Source organism: Ranitomeya imitator, chromosome 5, assembly GCF_032444005.1.
Source record: "Ranitomeya imitator isolate aRanImi1 chromosome 5, aRanImi1.pri, whole genome shotgun sequence".
Taxonomy (NCBI): domain Eukaryota; kingdom Metazoa; phylum Chordata; class Amphibia; order Anura; family Dendrobatidae; genus Ranitomeya; species Ranitomeya imitator.
In genome coordinates, this window is record NC_091286.1 from 416,814,508 (window position 1) to 416,831,838 (window position 17,331).

General features: G+C 41.7%; 1 protein-coding gene across 1 annotated transcript in view; it reads right to left on the reverse strand.

The window, feature by feature from the left end:
* The window catches only part of LOC138638068 (mucin-4-like), a 305,885-nt gene that overhangs the window by 216,815 nt on the left and 71,739 nt on the right, over positions 1–17,331 (reverse strand). The window contains exons 8-11 of the mRNA XM_069727051.1: positions 6,918–7,019; positions 4,336–4,572; positions 3,745–3,885; positions 1,051–1,229 (exon numbers count right to left, since the gene is read on the reverse strand). Of these exons, the coding sequence (XP_069583152.1) occupies positions 1,051–1,229; positions 3,745–3,885; positions 4,336–4,572; positions 6,918–7,019 (659 nt within the window). The remainder of the gene's footprint in view (positions 1–1,050; positions 1,230–3,744; positions 3,886–4,335; positions 4,573–6,917; positions 7,020–17,331) is intronic.

Sequence of the window (17,331 nt, forward strand, 5' to 3'; positions counted from 1 at the left end):
GTCTATATGCGCACTATAAGTTTTTGGTGCGTTTTTGATGCTGCGTATAAAATTTCAGTAACCCATGTTACTAAATGGGTGTGGAAATCGTGCAAAACATCTGCAAAATCAAAAACTCACCTAAAGCTCATTGTAGGAACAAAGCTTAAACTTTAGCTTTGCTCTTAAGACTTTGATTGGGGTGTACTAATTTTTACAACGTGGTCTTGAATGAATTTGTTAGGAAAATTACTTTTTTAGGTGTGCAAAATTACAAATCTTGTTTGCAATTGATGGCCCACATTTGTTGGAGTATAAGAAATGTTGATCCTGAAAGAGACTACCTCCATTTTCAATGTGATTCATCCCTTAAGTAGTACACCACAATCAGATTTAGATCTATTTCTATGCTTATGTGAATGAGCTGTGTGCTCTAACCTTTATTTATGCATTGTAAAAGCCTAAAATGATGCTGAACAGCAGTCATCTTTAATTGTGCCTGTCATCGCCCCTCTTATTGGCTGCATTAGACCGTGAGATGTGATAGTTATGGGACACTATGAGAAAGCCTGGATGGCTGTGCATGAAGTCATTATCTTGCTCATTGAGCCTTCAGCTGTATATGTAATTGCAACAATTTTTTATATTTTGCAGATCCTAGCGTATTAATTTGCAAACTGTTTGAAATTGCCAGGACAAGTGAATTTCAGGATATTCGACTCAAAGTTGATTCTACGCTAATCAATCCATGTATCTCTAGTATTAATTTATGGAATAGTCATCTAGAATGAGAACCTGTAAATACCTACTGTGAACAACCAGTCATTCAGAAAGCATTGTAGAAATGTGTCTCCTGCTTACTGTGGTATTGTGAGGAACCCAAAACACCTTTTATATTAGAGGTGAGTTTCGAAAGAATCCTCTCGGTCTCTTTTTAGCCAGGGACACCCTAGTTCTTATAGAAAAAATAGATGTCTATACCTGGTCATAGGGAATAATAGGTTTATATTGCCTATGCTATGAACAGTCATCTAAATATTAAGCCAAAAGTGATTTTTTTCTGTTACTTACAGAAAGAGAACTTCCATTGACTTTAGATGGTTGATTATAATCACACTGAGATCTTTCATTGCAGCCACATAGAACAAAGGATAGCTGCAAACTGGATGAATGGTATTTGGAGTCTGTTGCAAGAAGAAGGAAGGTAAATCCTTCCTTGCTTGTCGGTGTCCAGATCAAAGTTCCATCTTCTTTTCCAGCAATAAAAAAATTAGAAAATAAATCTTATTACAGTACATTATGTGTATTTTTCAATTGTTTTTTAATATGCACTTATATCAATAATTAGATACTTCAATATTTCTTCTTGTACATCAAGGTTTATACACTTCTTTTACATTTAACTTTTCAATTTCTTAATATATTTTATTCTTATTCTGATTTATTTTTTCTACAACTGCTCTAATATTTGTCACTATTTTTTACTTATCCAATGTATCTCAAATAATAAATGAAATAAATGTTTAGAATAACATTAGTTTTTTTTCTGTATATAGAATTGTGCCTCTGTGGTTGTAGGCTGTAAAAGAAACCTATGTACAGCCATTTGTTGTAGTCATCTGTCACCATCAAAATAACATGGACAGTAGAGCCATGAGCAGAGGGAACAGAGGAACATTGATTGCACAGGTTAGTTTGTAATCTGTAGTGATGGAGACATCTAGTTCTTCATAAGCACTGTAACCACAAAATGGAGGCACTTTTTAAATTAATTATTTGCTACATTGTTTCACTTTTTTATTTTAGATGCACTGGATCATATAAAATGGTTTTACAAGTGCGCAAAGTCTTTAAAACACTTGAGGCACCATAAAGTATATAAAAGGTAAAGAACAACATGTAATAATAATTATTTTTTTTTAACAAGGGGAACCAGAGTCAAAATATGCTAAAAATATCAACATTTGTTATTAATGCACAAAATTATAATCAAAATATATAAACAGTATAGATTTACCAGTACAGATGTGATTTGATCCCTAGGTAAAAAAGAAGATAGATCAGGACATGGTAAGAATACGAACACATGAGAATTTTTTTCTAATCTTACAACATCATGAGAGACACGTGGTAAACTGGTGTCCATAGACAAAGTTAATACTCTATACAGCCCAATAGTGGGAAAATAGTCCATTGTCTGTCAAACAGTTGTGAGGGAGGGCCAGGGCAGTAGTCGTGGCCACCAGCATCTGCAACAGTGTGCCCTGACCTCCCATCACATAAACTCGCTGCCCATCACACAGCATACATGCAGCGTCTTCTCCAGCTCCATCAGGGATCTCAGCACGTTTCAGGAGGTTCTCTGGATCCACTTTGGAGTAAACAGAGTCACAGTCCATTCCAACTTTAGCAAGAACTTCTTCACTAGGATTTATACACAGTATATTCTTATTCTTTCCAGCGTCATCATCATCAGGGATTACAGCAATTAACTCCTCTTCTGTCCCTTTCCTTCTCTTTCTGTCGCTAAGCTCACTTCTGGGACGGACTGTATTTTATAATCCCTCAGCGTCCTCTTTGCCCAGATTCCTTGCCTCATGTGGGGGTTCCCTCAGCAGCTGCTTCGCCCCAGCTCTGAGGGCATCAGCCCACGCAATCATCTGCCACATGATGAGCGACCTGTCCGTACTGCTTAAAATTTTCTAGCAACTGCAGACCCACTTAAACTGCACTGTCAGCACTGCTGTTGTATCTCCCTCCGGAGTCAATCCAAGTCCCGAATATCTGCTGGGTTCTGTGCCTTGTTAACATTGAGTGGCACGGTGATGCCCAGGGCTAGCCAGCCCTGCTGAGCTAATGGGCGCCCTCGTCCTGACTAAGAACTATCAGGAAGTCCCTCCTGTCTTATCCCAGCATGCCCTTTTATATTTAACTATCTACACCCTGTTCCCTTATGCCTACTATACTATGTGCTGAACTATAGTCTCTGGGCCGCCATCTAGTGGCCAATCTGCAGTAATTCACTTTCCCTAAATACACAGCAGATCCAAATAGATACAATGCAGTAGCAACAGACAATACTTTGCATATGTACACTAAACAACAAAGATTATGCATCAATATTAAGATACCACATTTATACATCGGGATGAAACATTAAGCGGGTTAAAGGCAGATATCAGCATTACAACCCCTTACACAGTAACAAAAGACTTATGTTGAATGTAATACATATTATGTGGGTAACAAGTAATAGAGGTAATAATCACCCATTGTATCTGTTAGTCTTGCCTGAACTGCGGCCAAGTTACTTTTCACGCTCATAACAATAACAGAACAGTCTATGGACACTAAGTCTATCCACATGTCTCTTATAATGTTGTAAGATTAGAAACAAATTCTCAGTTGTTCGTATCCTTACCGTGGCCTCATCTATTCTCCGGCATTCTTTTTACCTTGGGATCAAATCACAACTGTACTCGTAATTATATATACTGTTTATGTATTTTTGTTATAATTTTGTGCATTAATACATTTTTTTTTTGATATTTTTGGCATATTTTGACTCTGGTTCTCCTTGTTAAATATATTGACGAGTTGCTAAATATATGGGTACATCAGTAACGTGGAGCTGGTATCTTTATATAAATGTAGCAATAATTATGGTGAGTTTACTATAAGTAAATCATTCATTTTATGCAAAGGCTTTCTGCCAAAAGCAATATAGACTCATACATATGATGTGAAATGAGAATTGTCACTCACCGCTCAGATTAATATCTGTATTTGTATCCGGATCTGCAGAGAAAACCACTCCGGTGCCAGTGGCGGTATACTGTACTGTAACAGTACTATATATAATGGCTTCAATAGTCAGATTTCCAGTAATTGATGGAGCAGCGGCATCTGAAAACACAAGGATAACGAGGCAATGTATGGAGCTGCTACTGTATTACAGGATGTACTGTATCATCTATTGGTGTGAAGTATTAACCTACAGAACAATGCTATCTGCTAATTCTGAGAATAATAATTTCCAGAGTTGTCATCTATGTTACAGAGGTGTTATTCCCATAATTACTATAATCAAGTCCTGGGTCATTGCTTCTCGAGAATTTTGCAATGATATTTTGTTGCTCTTCTCCCTTATCACAACAATGATTCCTGACTTCCCATGTGAATGCTGCCTCTACATAATGTGCACTAGGCGCCATCACTTTCTGTAATTAATTTAAAGCCAAAGGAAGAAACCAGTACAATACAGTATATTGTATTATTGTTGTGAAAAAATTGGTATAATGAAGAAAAGAAAAAAGAAAAGTATAGCAAAAAACATGTTTAGGTTAAGAGACTTACTTAAAGTGATATTGGTTTCTTCCAGTTGTAGTGAAATCTTCATTGTAGCTAAGCCGAGTTCTGTATTATTTGTGGCCAGGGCATCATATATACATTCAGTGTTATTACCACACTTCTCCTCCAATTCTGCATACTGGTCTTTATGTAGATTTCTCAAATCACCGAGGAAAACTGGTATGAATGAGTCTTTTCCTTGTTTATACGGCTCTTTAAACAAGCTGCTCTCATTGACTTCCCCTGCGTTACAGACACATACATCTCAAGATACAACTCTCGCCATTTTAGAGAATATATAAATATAATCTGCACAAAGTATAATGTACCTGAGTGAGAAATCTGCCCAACTATGCCAATCTATGCACGACTGTGAGACACTTGATCATTAGAGAGCTGTAATCCCCGCTCTGCCACAGGTTCAGCTCTACAGCTCTATACTATATACAGGTCTGGCAAAAATTAAGAGACTATTGCACAGTTTTATAAAAACCAGCCTCTCTACATGTCTGACAGCCATTCAATTCCAGTGTCAGTTGAATTCCAACCAGAGTACACCTCATTCTACTTAATGTGCTTCTGATTAGGTGATCACCTGAACCAAATCTTATTTAGTGAAGGAAAGTATAAAAAAACAATGCTGTGATGTTCACAATCCTCTTGCAATAGGACAAGCTGGATGGCAAAACAAGTGTTATTAATATCCCAAAAGTAATAGGAATGATAAAATAACTTTTATCCATGCCAAAGGAGTTGAAAATAAAAGTTTTGAGTGAGGAAAAGAAGGGCTCAATTCTGGCTTTACTAGCAGAGGGACACAATGAGCGTCATGTTGCCTCCAACCTTAAAATCATTAAGACGCAGTCCATTACAACAAGGTCAAGCAGCAGACATTGGGGACAACAAAGCTACAGACCGGCAGAGGGCGAAAATGGCAGCTGAGGTGAAGTGTATGTAAAGTATGAATTAAGCCGCATTCAAGGTTATCCTTTTCCAGCAGAACAATGCGCCATGTCACGCAGCTAGGTCAGTCAAGGTGTGGATGAAGGACCACCACATCAAATCCCTGTCATGGCCAGCCCACTCTCCAGACCTGAACCCCATTGAAAACCTCTGGAATGTAATCAAGAGGAAGATGGATGGTCACAAGTCATCAAACAAAGAAGGACTGCTTACATTTTTGTACCAGGAGTAGCATAAGGTCACCCAAAAGCAGTGTGAAAGACTGGTGGAAAGCATGCCAAGAAGCATGAAAGCTGTGATTAAAAATCATGGTTATTCCACAAAATATTGATTTCTGAAATCTTCCTGAGCTAAAACATTAGAATTGTTGTTTCTAAATGATTATGAACTTGTTTTTTTTTTTTTTTACATTATTTGAGGTCTGCAAGCAATGCATTTTTTTGTTATTTTGACCATTTCTCATTTTCAGAAAATAAATAAAAGATTTATTGCTTGGAACTTTGGAGACATGCTGTCATTAGTTTATAGAATAATAGAACAATTTACATTTTACACAAAAACATACTTATAAAGAGAAAAATCAGACAAACTGAAAATTTTGCAGTGATCTCCTAATTTTTGCCAGAGCTGTATTAGGCATCACATTATCCACTGAATATGAATTTAATTTCTGTTACCTCCAGTTGGCATATTTCTCAAATAGCACAAGACAAATACCACTGCAGCTATCATTTCATCTATGACAGTTTGATGAAAATCACAATAGGCTTTTCATTTTAAAGTTAACCTGTCATGTGATTCATTCCGCCCCAACAGCGGGAAGAATGAAATCAGTGGCCGACTGCATTTATCTTTGAGCATCAATAACATATCAAAAGTTTATTTTAATAAAATTTTGAAAGCAATTGATGACGTTGAGTGATTGGACATAATTTTATTCTATAATGCAATAACATTGCTGGAATAGTGCCTATCTGACTTTTCAGGTTCCAGTGTTCAGTGTTAATTCAGGAAAAAATGTGTTTAAACAATTTGGGTCATCATCTTCTTCAGCAGAAGCCAACCACTTTCCAAACTCATAGTTTCCTGAAAGCAGACACTTGAATGAAAATAGTTTGGATCGACAAAATGGTCGATTTTCGTGCTGCCATCCTGAACTGTAAGCTCCCAATGCTACTATATGAGTCAGCTTTGTATCTGCATCCTTGGACCGATTGTGGAACTAAAGTTGGCTGACATTTAGAGCCAACAGCACGCTCTTGCAATCTTGGTCACTAGAAAACAGCTTTAAATTATTATTTGGCCACCACTGGGAATTCTATTAAGAAGTACATTGTAAAGTTTCCTGTATTTACAAGCACAATCCAGTTATAGTTATCTAGGTAGAAATAGTGGAGAAATTATGTTTTGTAGCTCTTTCTTATTGAATGCTATACAGAAAGTCTCAGAATACAATACTGGTGTGTGTTCAGTTACAAAAGAGCGGGTTGCCTGAAGGATAATATGCAGTGGGGCCATGTGCTGTGATATAAGGATAATTCTATTGTATGTTCCTCTATCAAATATTACAGGGTAATCCTACTATTGAGAGCTGCATGCTGATCTAGGTCTAATCCATTACTTACACTCCATTCCATAGTAGAATATCTCTTCTTCTGAGCTGTTGATGGGAAGCTTTGTGCCATTATTGAAAAAGAAATCATCACTCTGGTCATTATTCCAGGTACCTACAAAAAGTTACATTAGAATTATTGACTAAACTTCTACAATCAGTCATTTTAGTAAAAACAGTAATAAAAGAAGGTACTTCAAGCACCAACATATACACTTTATGCACAATTTGTAGGCTAGTATTTTAGCCATATCATCAATTATTTGAGAACTTTCCAACTTCAAGATGCATTAACTTGAATTCTTATTGATGTGAAGCAGATCAGGTGATGTGCATTTGTGTAATGAGGACAGGTTGGGCCTACACATATCATCACACTTTATCAAGGCATGCAAATTTATTCGTTTGTTTGCCGAAAAAGAGATTTAACTGGCTCTGGATAGTTAAAAATTGTTAGAATCCCAGTGATCATGAGACTGTTGTTTCATTACATATTATACTTTATGAAAATGCTAAAATTTGTTAGATATGACTTACATTTATTTGTGAAAATATCGGAAATTTGACGAAAATTTCACTATTTTCAAACTTTTAACTATTATGCATTTAAAACAGTTATGTCACACAAAAAAAGTTAATAATTAACGTACCACGGGTCTACTTTATATCTGCATAATTTTTAAAAATATTTTTTGTTAGGAAGTTAAAAGGTTTAAAAGTTGATGAATTCGAGCAATTTCTAACTTTTCAGCTGCAAATTGAGATTCTGGTTTGGCTATTATCCTAAGTCATGTGACAAGGCTTGGTAAAGGGTCGACATTGACTGTTAGGATTGCTACATCCAATAGGTGGCACTAGAGTTCTAGTTTTCTTCCTCTCTGAATAGACAATTTGCATATTTCCCAGAGGAGCATTGCGGCTTTAAGTCTCCTCACTTCGACATGCTTATCATGTCACTCTCCACAAGGAGAAACGATACTTTTTGGATCCTAATTTTTAAATGACCCCATTTTGGTAACTAGACCCCTCAAGGAATTTATCCAGATTTGCTTTGAGCACATAGATCCTCTAGGTTCTTCACAGAAGTTTATGATGTAGAGCTTTAAAACTAAAACAATCACATTTTTCCTACAATATTGTTCTTTTAGCCACAATTTTTTTTTTTTTCACAGGGGTAACAGAAAAAAAATGGACCCACAAATTTGTTGTTCAATTACTCTTGTGTATGACAATACCCCATATGTGAGGGAAAACTACTGTTTGGTTGCATGGCAGGACTCAAAAGAAATGGAGCACGATTTGAGTTTTTGAATGCAAAAATGGCTGGACTTGAGAGCAGATGCCATGTGGGGTTTGAAGAGTCCTTGATGACAGTGAAAATCCTCCACAAGTGATGATATCTTGGAAACTACACACCTCAAGGAATTTATCTAGATGTGTTTTGATCACCTTGAACCCCCAGATGCTTCAGAGAGGTTTATAACAAAGATCCGTGAAAATAAAAAAAATCCCATTTGATTCAAACAAATGTACTTTTAGCCCCAATTATTATACTTTCAGAAGGGTAACAGGAGAAAATGGACCCCAAATATTGTTGTGCAATTTCTCCTGAGTATGCCTATACCGCATATGTGTGAGCACAGCAGGGTTCAGAAGAGAAAGAGTGATGTTTTGGAACGCAGACTTTGATGGAATGGTCTTCAGGCGTTATGTTGAATTTGGAGAGCCCCTGAAGTGCCTAAATAGTGGAAACCCTTCACAAATGACCCTATATTGAAAATGGTCTATTGTTTTCCTGATTTGTGAATTTTATAATGTGGTGGCATACATAAGTTGTGTAGCATGCATCACCTTGGCATATGTGAGTTTTGTAATTTAAATCATGTTGGCATATGTGAGTTGTGTAGAGCACAGCAGGTTGGCATACTGTATGTAAGTTTTGTAGAGTGCATCAGGTTGTATGTAAGGGACATCAGGTTGGTTTACATAAGTTTTATAATATACATCATGTTGGCATACATGAGTTGTCTAATGTACATCGGGTTGGCATATGTAAGTTGTGTAGAGTTCATCAGGCTGGCATATGTGAGTTGTGTATAGCACATTAGTTTGGCATATGTGAGTTGTGTTGAGTGCATTTGGTTGGCAGTTGTAAGTTGTGTAAGTAAAGTTGAGCCTCCCCTTGGAAAGCATTAGGGACTCATTCACGCAGATGTTCCCTTGGGGAATATATACCTCAGCAGACCTGTTGCTGAAGTGATCAATTACTGGCCAAACTTTGAAAAGTCGTTCAAAGTTGGGGTAATCTCATGGAGGACGTTGTGCATTATTGTTGTAATGCAAAAATTTGTTAATGGCCTCAAAGCGTTTATGGGTCATAGCCGTGGGGAACACTGGGTGCCAGAGGCGTATCTAGAGAGGGCAGGTGGGGCTTCTGTCCGCAGCACAGTCGGCAAGGGGCACAGTTGGGCTGCCTAATGTGGTGGTCCGAGGTGTCTCCCAAGGCAGCTGCATTTTGCAGCCACTCAGATTGGGAGTCAACTGTCCTCTGAGCCAGCTGTCAAGGTGAAAGCAGGCTCACAAAAGGTGCAGCACGCCAGCTGCCAGTGCTCAATTGTACTCATTTCTTTCACATGGTAGAACTATTGAAGCACAGACCGCTGTGTCAGGATGACATTAGCAGTGCTACTGATATCACTCGGCATGCAGAGGCGCGAAGAAGATTTGTGGAGCTGAAGACACTGAAGATTTAGTGTATTGTAGGGAAATTTAGTGTGGGGGTATTTAGTGTGTTGAACAGATTTAATCTGGGGGAATTTAGTGTGGGGGAGATTTTGTGTGGGGAAGGGGTATTTAGTTTCTGGGGGAGCTTTAGTGTGCAGAGATTTTGTGTGGATGAGGGACATTTAGCCTATGGGGTGGTTTAGTGTAACAGGGGGTGGAGACGATTTTGGGACATATGTTTGGTGTGCAAAGAAGGGACAGATGCAGACACAATATGGGTAGTGAGAGGAATTTGGACACAGGATGAGGAGCAAGGAGGAGATTGGGGACATGTATGAGGAAACAGTACGGGGGATGGGTGCAGAAAGAGTTTTCTGAGTGATGAGACGGTGCAGACACAGTTTGATGAATAGGGTTGGGTACAGACACGGTGATGAGCGGAATGGAGGAGAAGTGAATGTATGAGAGGAGATGGTGAAGACACAGTATAGTGAGGGGATTGTTTCGAACACAGAATGGGGAGGATGGTGTTGTGAATTCCGCTCTTGGGCTCCCTCCGGTGGTTGTAAGTGGCACTTTCGTGAGTTCTGCTCTTGGGCTCCCTCTTGTGGTTTCAAGTGGTATGGCTGCTCCTTGGATTTAGCTGTCAGCAGCTGCTTCCACTGATCGTCTTTTCTGCTCGGCGATTTATGCCTGGCTCTATCCTTCAGCCAGTGCCACTTGTAAATGGTTTCTGGTTGGATTCATATCTCTTTGGATTTCCCTGTTATCCTGACCAGCTCAGCAAAGCTAAGTTCTTGCTTGCTCTTTTCTGTCCACAGATTGTGGACTTATCCTGTTGTGAATTCTGTTGTCGAGCTCCCTCCTGTGGTCATGAATGGTACTTCGGCTGGTTCTGTCCATGGACTTCCTCTGGTGGCTGTGGGTGTTTCTGAGTTTCCTTCCACAGTTGACGAGGCTAATTCGTTAGTGGGCTGCTCTATTTAACTCCACTTAGATCTTTGCCCCATGCCAGCTGTCAATGTTGTACTATTGGTCTAGTTCGCTCCTGGATCGTTCTGGTTACCTGTTTACTCCAGCAGAAGCTAAGTTCCTCTTGCTATTTTCTTGTTTGCTATTTTTCTGTCCAGCTTGCTATTGTGAATATTGCCTTGCTTGCTGGAAGCTCTGGGACGCAGAGGGGCGCCTCCGTACCGTGAGTCGGTGCGGAAGGTTTTTTTTTCCCTGCACTCTCTGCGTGGCATTTTGTAGGTTTTTGTGCTGACCGCAAGTTACCTTTCCTATCCTCTGTCTGTTCAGTAAGTCGGGCCTCTCTTTGCTAAATCTATTTCATCTCTGTGTTTGTGATTTCATCTTTACTCACAGTCAATATATGTGGGGGGCTGCCCTTTTCCTTTGGGGAATTTCTCTGAGGCAAGGTAGGCTTTGTTTTCCTATCTTTAGGGCTAGCTAGTTCTGAGGCTGTGACGAGTTACATAGGGAGCGTTAGGAGCAATCCACGGCTATTTCTAGTGTGTGTGATAGGATTAGGGATTGCGGTCAGCAGAGTTTCCACTTCCCAGAGCTTGTCCTGTGTTTTTGTAGCTATCAGGTCTTTCCGGGTGCTCTTAACCATCAGGTCCATTGTTGTCCTAACCACCAGGTCATAACATTATCCGTTCTGTGCTTTCTATGTTTGTCCAGCTTATCAGTATGAATTAATTCTGTCTTGCTGGAAGATCTGGGAAGCAGATTTACCCTCCACACCTTTAGTCAGGTGTGGAGATTTTTGTAAGCTCTGCATGGATTTTTGTAGTGTTTTATACTGACCGCACAGTATTCCATCCTGTCCTATCTATTTAGCTAGACTGGCCTCCTGTGCTCATCCTGGTTTCATTCTGTGTATGTCTTTTCCCTCTCCACTCACAGTCATTATTTGTGTGGGGCTAATCTATCCGTTGGGGATTTTCTCTGAGGCAAGATAGTGTTCCTGCTTCTATCCTTAGGGGTAGTTAGCTCTAAGGCTTTGACGAGGTGCCTAGGGAGAGTTAGGAGCATCCCACGGCTACTTCTAGTGTTGTGTTGAGCTTATGGACTGCGGTCAGTATAGATACCACTTCCTTCAGAGCTCGTTCCATGTTGCTCCTAAACCACCGCATCATAACAGGATGGATGTGAAGACTGGGGAGGGAAGGGGAGGAATGTAAATGCACACAGTAGGGTGAGTGGAAGATGGGTGAGTACGCAGTATGAGTAGCAGGGGAAAAATTTATGCAAACACAGTATTGGGAGCGAGGATGAGAGGATGTGTGCAAACAGAATGGGGAGTCAGGGAGATGTGTGAGGAGGCATTATGGAGAGTGAAGGGGTAAATATTAGAGGAGACAGGATGGTTAGCAGGGGGATGTGAGAGGAGACAGTATGAAGAGGGAGGGGAAACACGTCAGGAGACTATTGAGAGGAAGAGTTTGGGGATACAGTATGGGGAGAAAAGTTTAAGAGGGCACATGTTGTGAATTCTGTTGTCGAACTCCCTCCTGTGGTCGTGAATGGTACTTCAGCGAGTTCTGTCTATGGGCTCCCTCTGGTGATTTTGGATTCTCGTGTTTCGAGACGGAAACTCCAGTACCTGGTCAAGTGGAAGGGTTATGGTCAGGAAGATAATTCCTGGGTTTTTGCCTCTGATGTTCATGCTGCCGATCTTGTTCGTGCCTTTCATTTGGCTCATCCTGATCGGCCTGGGGGCTCTGGTGAGGGTTCGGTGACCCCTCCTCAAGGGGGGGGTACTGTTGTGAATTCTGTTGTCGAACTCCCTCCTGTGGTCGTGAATGGTACTTCGGCGAGTTCTGTCTATGGGCTCCCTCTGGTGGCTGTGAGTGAAGCTGCTGCTTCTGAGGTTCCTTACACAGGTGACGTGGTTTATCCTTTGGTTGGCTGCTCTATTTAACTCCACTCAGATCGTTACTCCATGCCAGCTGTCAATGTTCCTGCATTGGTTCAGTTCGCTCTTGGATCTTTCTGGTGACCTGTCTTCTCCAGCAGAAGCTAAGTTCCTGATAGTTATTATTTGTTCATTGTTTCCTTGTCCAGCTGGTTATCATGATTTTGTCTTGCTAGCTGGAAGCTCTGGGATGCAGAGTGGCACCTCCGCACCGTGAGTCGGTGCGGAGGTCTTTTTGCACACTCTGCGTGGTCTTTTGTAGTTTTTTGTGCTGACTGCAAAGATACCTTTCCTATCCTCTGTCTGTTTAGTAAGTCTGGCCTCCCTTTGCTGAAACCTGTTTCATTTCTGCGTTTGTGACTTTCATCTTTACTCACAGTCAATATATGTGGGGGGCTGCCTTTTCCTTTGGGGAATTTCTCTGAGGCAAGGTAGGCTTTATTTTCTATCTCTAGGGCTAGCTAGCTCTGAGGCTGTGAAGAGGCATCTAGGGAGAGTCAGGAACGTTCCATGGCTATTTCTAGTGTGTGTGATAGGATTAGGGCTTGCGGTCAGCAGAGCTCCCACATCCCAGAGCTTGTCCTGTGTGAGTTTAACTATCAGGTCGTGCCGGGTGCTGCTAACCACCAGGTCATAACAGTACAGCTGGCCCAAAGTATTAGTGCATATCAATAGAGGGATAAGAGAAGTTCTGAGACCATTTTTTTTCTTTGCACTGTGTTTTGTCTTTCTTTTCCCCTAGACCTTTGGGTGGTTCAGGACACAGGTGTTGGTATGGACATTCTAGGTCTGTCCTCTTGTGTGGATCATCTCACTGCAAGGGTACAAAACATTCAAGATTTTGTGGTTCAGAATCCTATGTTAGAGCCTAGAATTCCTATTCCTGATTTATTTTCTGGGGATAGATCTAAGTTCATGAATTTCAAAAATAATTGTAAACTGTTTCTAGCTTTGAAACCCCGTTCCTCTGGTGACCCCGTTCAACAAGTAAAAGTCATTATTTCTTTGTTGCGTTGTGACCCTCAAGACTGGGCATTTTCCCTTGCGCCAGGAGATTCTGCATTGCGTGATGTTGATGCGTTATTTCTGGCGCTTGGATTGCTTTATGATGAACCAAATACAGTGGATCAGGCAGAGAAAATCTTGCTGGCTTTGTGTCAGGGTCAGGATGAAGCGGAGGTGTATTGTCAGAAGTTTAGAAAGTGGTCTGTGCTTACTCAGTGGAATGAATGTGCCCTGGCGGCAATTTTCAGAAAGGGTCTTTCTGAAGCCCTTAAGGATGTCATGGTGGGATTTACCACGTCTGCTGGTCTGAATGAGTCTATGTCCTTGGCCATTCAGATCGATCGGCGCTTGCGTGAGCGCAAAGCTGTGCACCATCTGGCGGTATTCTCTGAGCATAGGCCTGAGCCTATGCAGTGTGATAGGACTTTGACCAGAGCTGAACGGCAAGAACACAGACGTCGGAATGGGCTGTGTTTTTACTGTGGTGAATCCACTCATGCTATCTCCGATTGTCCTAAGCGCACTAAGCGGTTCGCTAGGTCTGCCACCATTGGTACGGTACAGTCTAAATTTCTTTTGTCCGTTACTCTGATTTGCTCTCTGTCGTCTTATTCTGTTATGGCATTTGTGGATTCAGGCGCTGCCCTGAATTTGATGGACTTGGAGTTTGCCAGGCGCTGTGGTTTTTTCTTGGAGCCCTTGCAGTATCCTATTCCATTGAGAGGAATTGATGGTACGCCTTTGGCCAAAAATAAGCCTCAGTACTGGACTCAATTGACCATGTGCATGGCTCCTGCACATCAGGAGGATATTCGCTTTTTGGTGTTGCATAATCTGCATGATGTGGTCGTTTTGGGGTTGCCATGGCTACAGGTCCATAATCCAGTGTTGGATTGGAAATCTATGTCTGTGTCCAGCTGGGGTTGTCAGGGGGTACATGGTGATGTTCCATTGTTGTCAATTTCGCCTTCCACTCCTTCTGAAGTCCCTGAGTTTTTATCAGATTACCGGGATGTATTTGAAGAGCCCAAATCTGGTGCCCTACCTCCTCATAGGGATTGCGTTTGTGCTATTAATTTGATTCCTGGTAGTAAGTTTCCTAAGGGCCGTCTGTTTAATTTATCTGTGCCAGAGCACGCCGCTATGCGGAGTTATATAAAGGAATCCTTGGAGAAGGGTCATATTCGCCCGTCGTCGTCACCATTGGGAGCAGGGTTCTTTTTTGTGGCCAAGAAGGATGGCTCTTTGAGACCTTGTATTGATTACCGCCTTCTTAATAAGATCACAGTGAAATTTCAGTATCCTTTACCGCTGCTGTCTGATTTGTTTGCTCGGATTAAGGGGGCTAGTTGGTTCACCAAGATAGATCTTCGTGGGGCGTATAATCTTGTGCGAATTAAACAGGGCGATGAATGGAAAACAGCATTTAATACGCCCGATGGCCATTTTGAGTACCTGGTTATGCCATTCGGGCTTTCTAATGCTCCATCTGTGTTTCAGTCCTTTATGCATGACATCTTCCGAGAGTACCTGGATAGATTCATGATTGTATATTTGGATGACATTTTGGTCTTTTCGGATGATTGGGAGTCTCATGTGAAGCAGGTCAGAATGGTGTTCCAGGTCCTTTGTGCGAATTCCTTGTTTGTGAAGGGGTCTAAATGTCTCTTTGGGGTTCAGAAGGTTTCATTTTTTGGTTTCATTTTTTCCCCTTCTACTATCGAGATGGACCCTGTTAAAGTTCAGGCCATTTATGATTGGACTCAGCCGACATCTGTGAAGAGCCTGCAGAAGTTCCTGGGCTTTGCTAATTTTTACCGTCGCTTCATCGCTAATTTTTCTAGTATTGCTAAACCGTTGACTGATTTGACCAAGAAGGGTGCTGATGTGGTCAATTGGTCCTCTGCGGCTGTAGAGGCTTTTCAGGAGTTGAAGCATCGTTTTTCTTCTGCCCCTGTGTTGTGCCAGCCAGATGTTTCGCTCCCGTTTTGGGTTGAGGTTGATGCTTCTGAGATTGGAGCAGGGGCTGTTTTGTCGCAAAGAAGTTCTGATGGTTCGGTGATGAAACCCTGTGCCTTCTTTTCTAGAAAATTCTCGCCTGCTGAGCGCAATTATGATGTTGGCAATCGAGACTTGTTGGTCATGAAGTGGGCATTCGAGGAGTGGCGACATTGGCTTGAAGGAGCTAAACATCGTGTGGTGGTCTTGACGGATCACAAGAATTTGACTTATCTCGAGTCTGCCAAATGGTTGAATCCTAGACAGGCTCGATGGTCGCTCTTTTTCTCCCGTTTTGATTTTGTGGTTTCATACCTTCCGGGATCTAAGAATGTGAAGGCTGATGCCCTGTCAAGGAGTTTTGTGCCTGACTCTCCGGGTGTTCCGGAGCCGGCGGGTATTCTTAAACAGGGGGTAATTTTGTCTGCCATCTCCCCTGATTTGCGGCGTGTGCTGCAGAAGTTTCAGGCTGATAGACCTGACCGTTGTCCTACGGAGAAACTGTTTGTCCCTGATAGATGGACTAGTAGAGTTATCTCTGAGGTTCATTGTTCGGTGTTGGCCGGTCATCCTGGATTCTTTGGTACCAGAGATTTGGTGGCTAGATCCTTTTGGTGGCCTTCTTTGTCACGGGATGTGCGTTCTTTTGTGCAGTCCTGTGGGACTTGTGCTCGGGCTAAGCCCTGCTGTTCTCGTGCCAGTGGGTTGCTTTTTCCCTTGCCGGTCCCGAAGAGATCCTGGACGCATATTTCCATGGATTTTATTTCTGATCTCCCTGTTTCTCAAAGGATGTCGGTCATTTGGGTGGTTTGTGATCGCTTCTCTAAGATGGTCCATTTGGTACCCTTGTCTAAATTGCCTTCCTCCTCTGATTTGGTGCCATTGTTTTTCCAGCATGTGGTTCGTTTGCATGGCATTCCAGAGAACATCGTCTCGGACAGAGGTTCCCAGTTTGTTTCGAGGTTTTGGCGGTCCTTTTGTGTTAAGATGGGCATTGATTTGTCTTTTTCTTCGGCTTTCCATCCTCAGACTAATGGCCAAACCGAACGAACTAATCAGACTTTGGAAACATATCTGAGATGCTTTGTTTCTGCTGATCAGGATGATTGGGTGTCCTTCTTGCCTTTGGCTGAGTTTGTCCTTAATAATCGGGCCAGCTCGCCTACTTTAGTTTCTCCTTTTTTCTGTAATTCTGGTTTCCATCCTCGTTTCTCTTCAGGGCAGGTTGAGCCTTCAGACTGTTCTGGTGTGGATACGGTGGTGGACAGGTTGCAGCAGATTTGGACTCATGTGGTGGACAATTTGACATTGTCCCAGGAGAAGGCTCAACGTTTCGCTAACCGCCGGCGCTGTGTTGGTCCCCGACTTAGTGTTGGGGATTTGGTTTGGTTGTCATCTCGTCATGTTTCTATGAAGGTTTCCTCTCCTAAGTTTAAGCCTCGTTTCTTTGGGCCATATAAGATTTCTGAAGTTCTTAATCCTGTGTCATTTCGTTTGGACCTTCCAGATTCTTTTGCCATCCATAATGTGTTCCATAGGTCGTTGTTGATACGTGGTGCCTATGGTTCCCTTCGTTGATCCTCCTGCCCCGGTGTTGATTGAGGGGGAGTTGGAGTATGTGGTGGAGAAGATTTTGGATTCTCGTGTTTCGAGACGGAAACTCCAGTACCTGGTCAAGTGGAAGGGTTATGGTCAGGAAGATAATTCCTGGGTTTTTGCCTCTGATGTTCATGCTGCCGATCTTGTTCGTGCCTTTCATTTGGCTCATCCTGATCGGCCT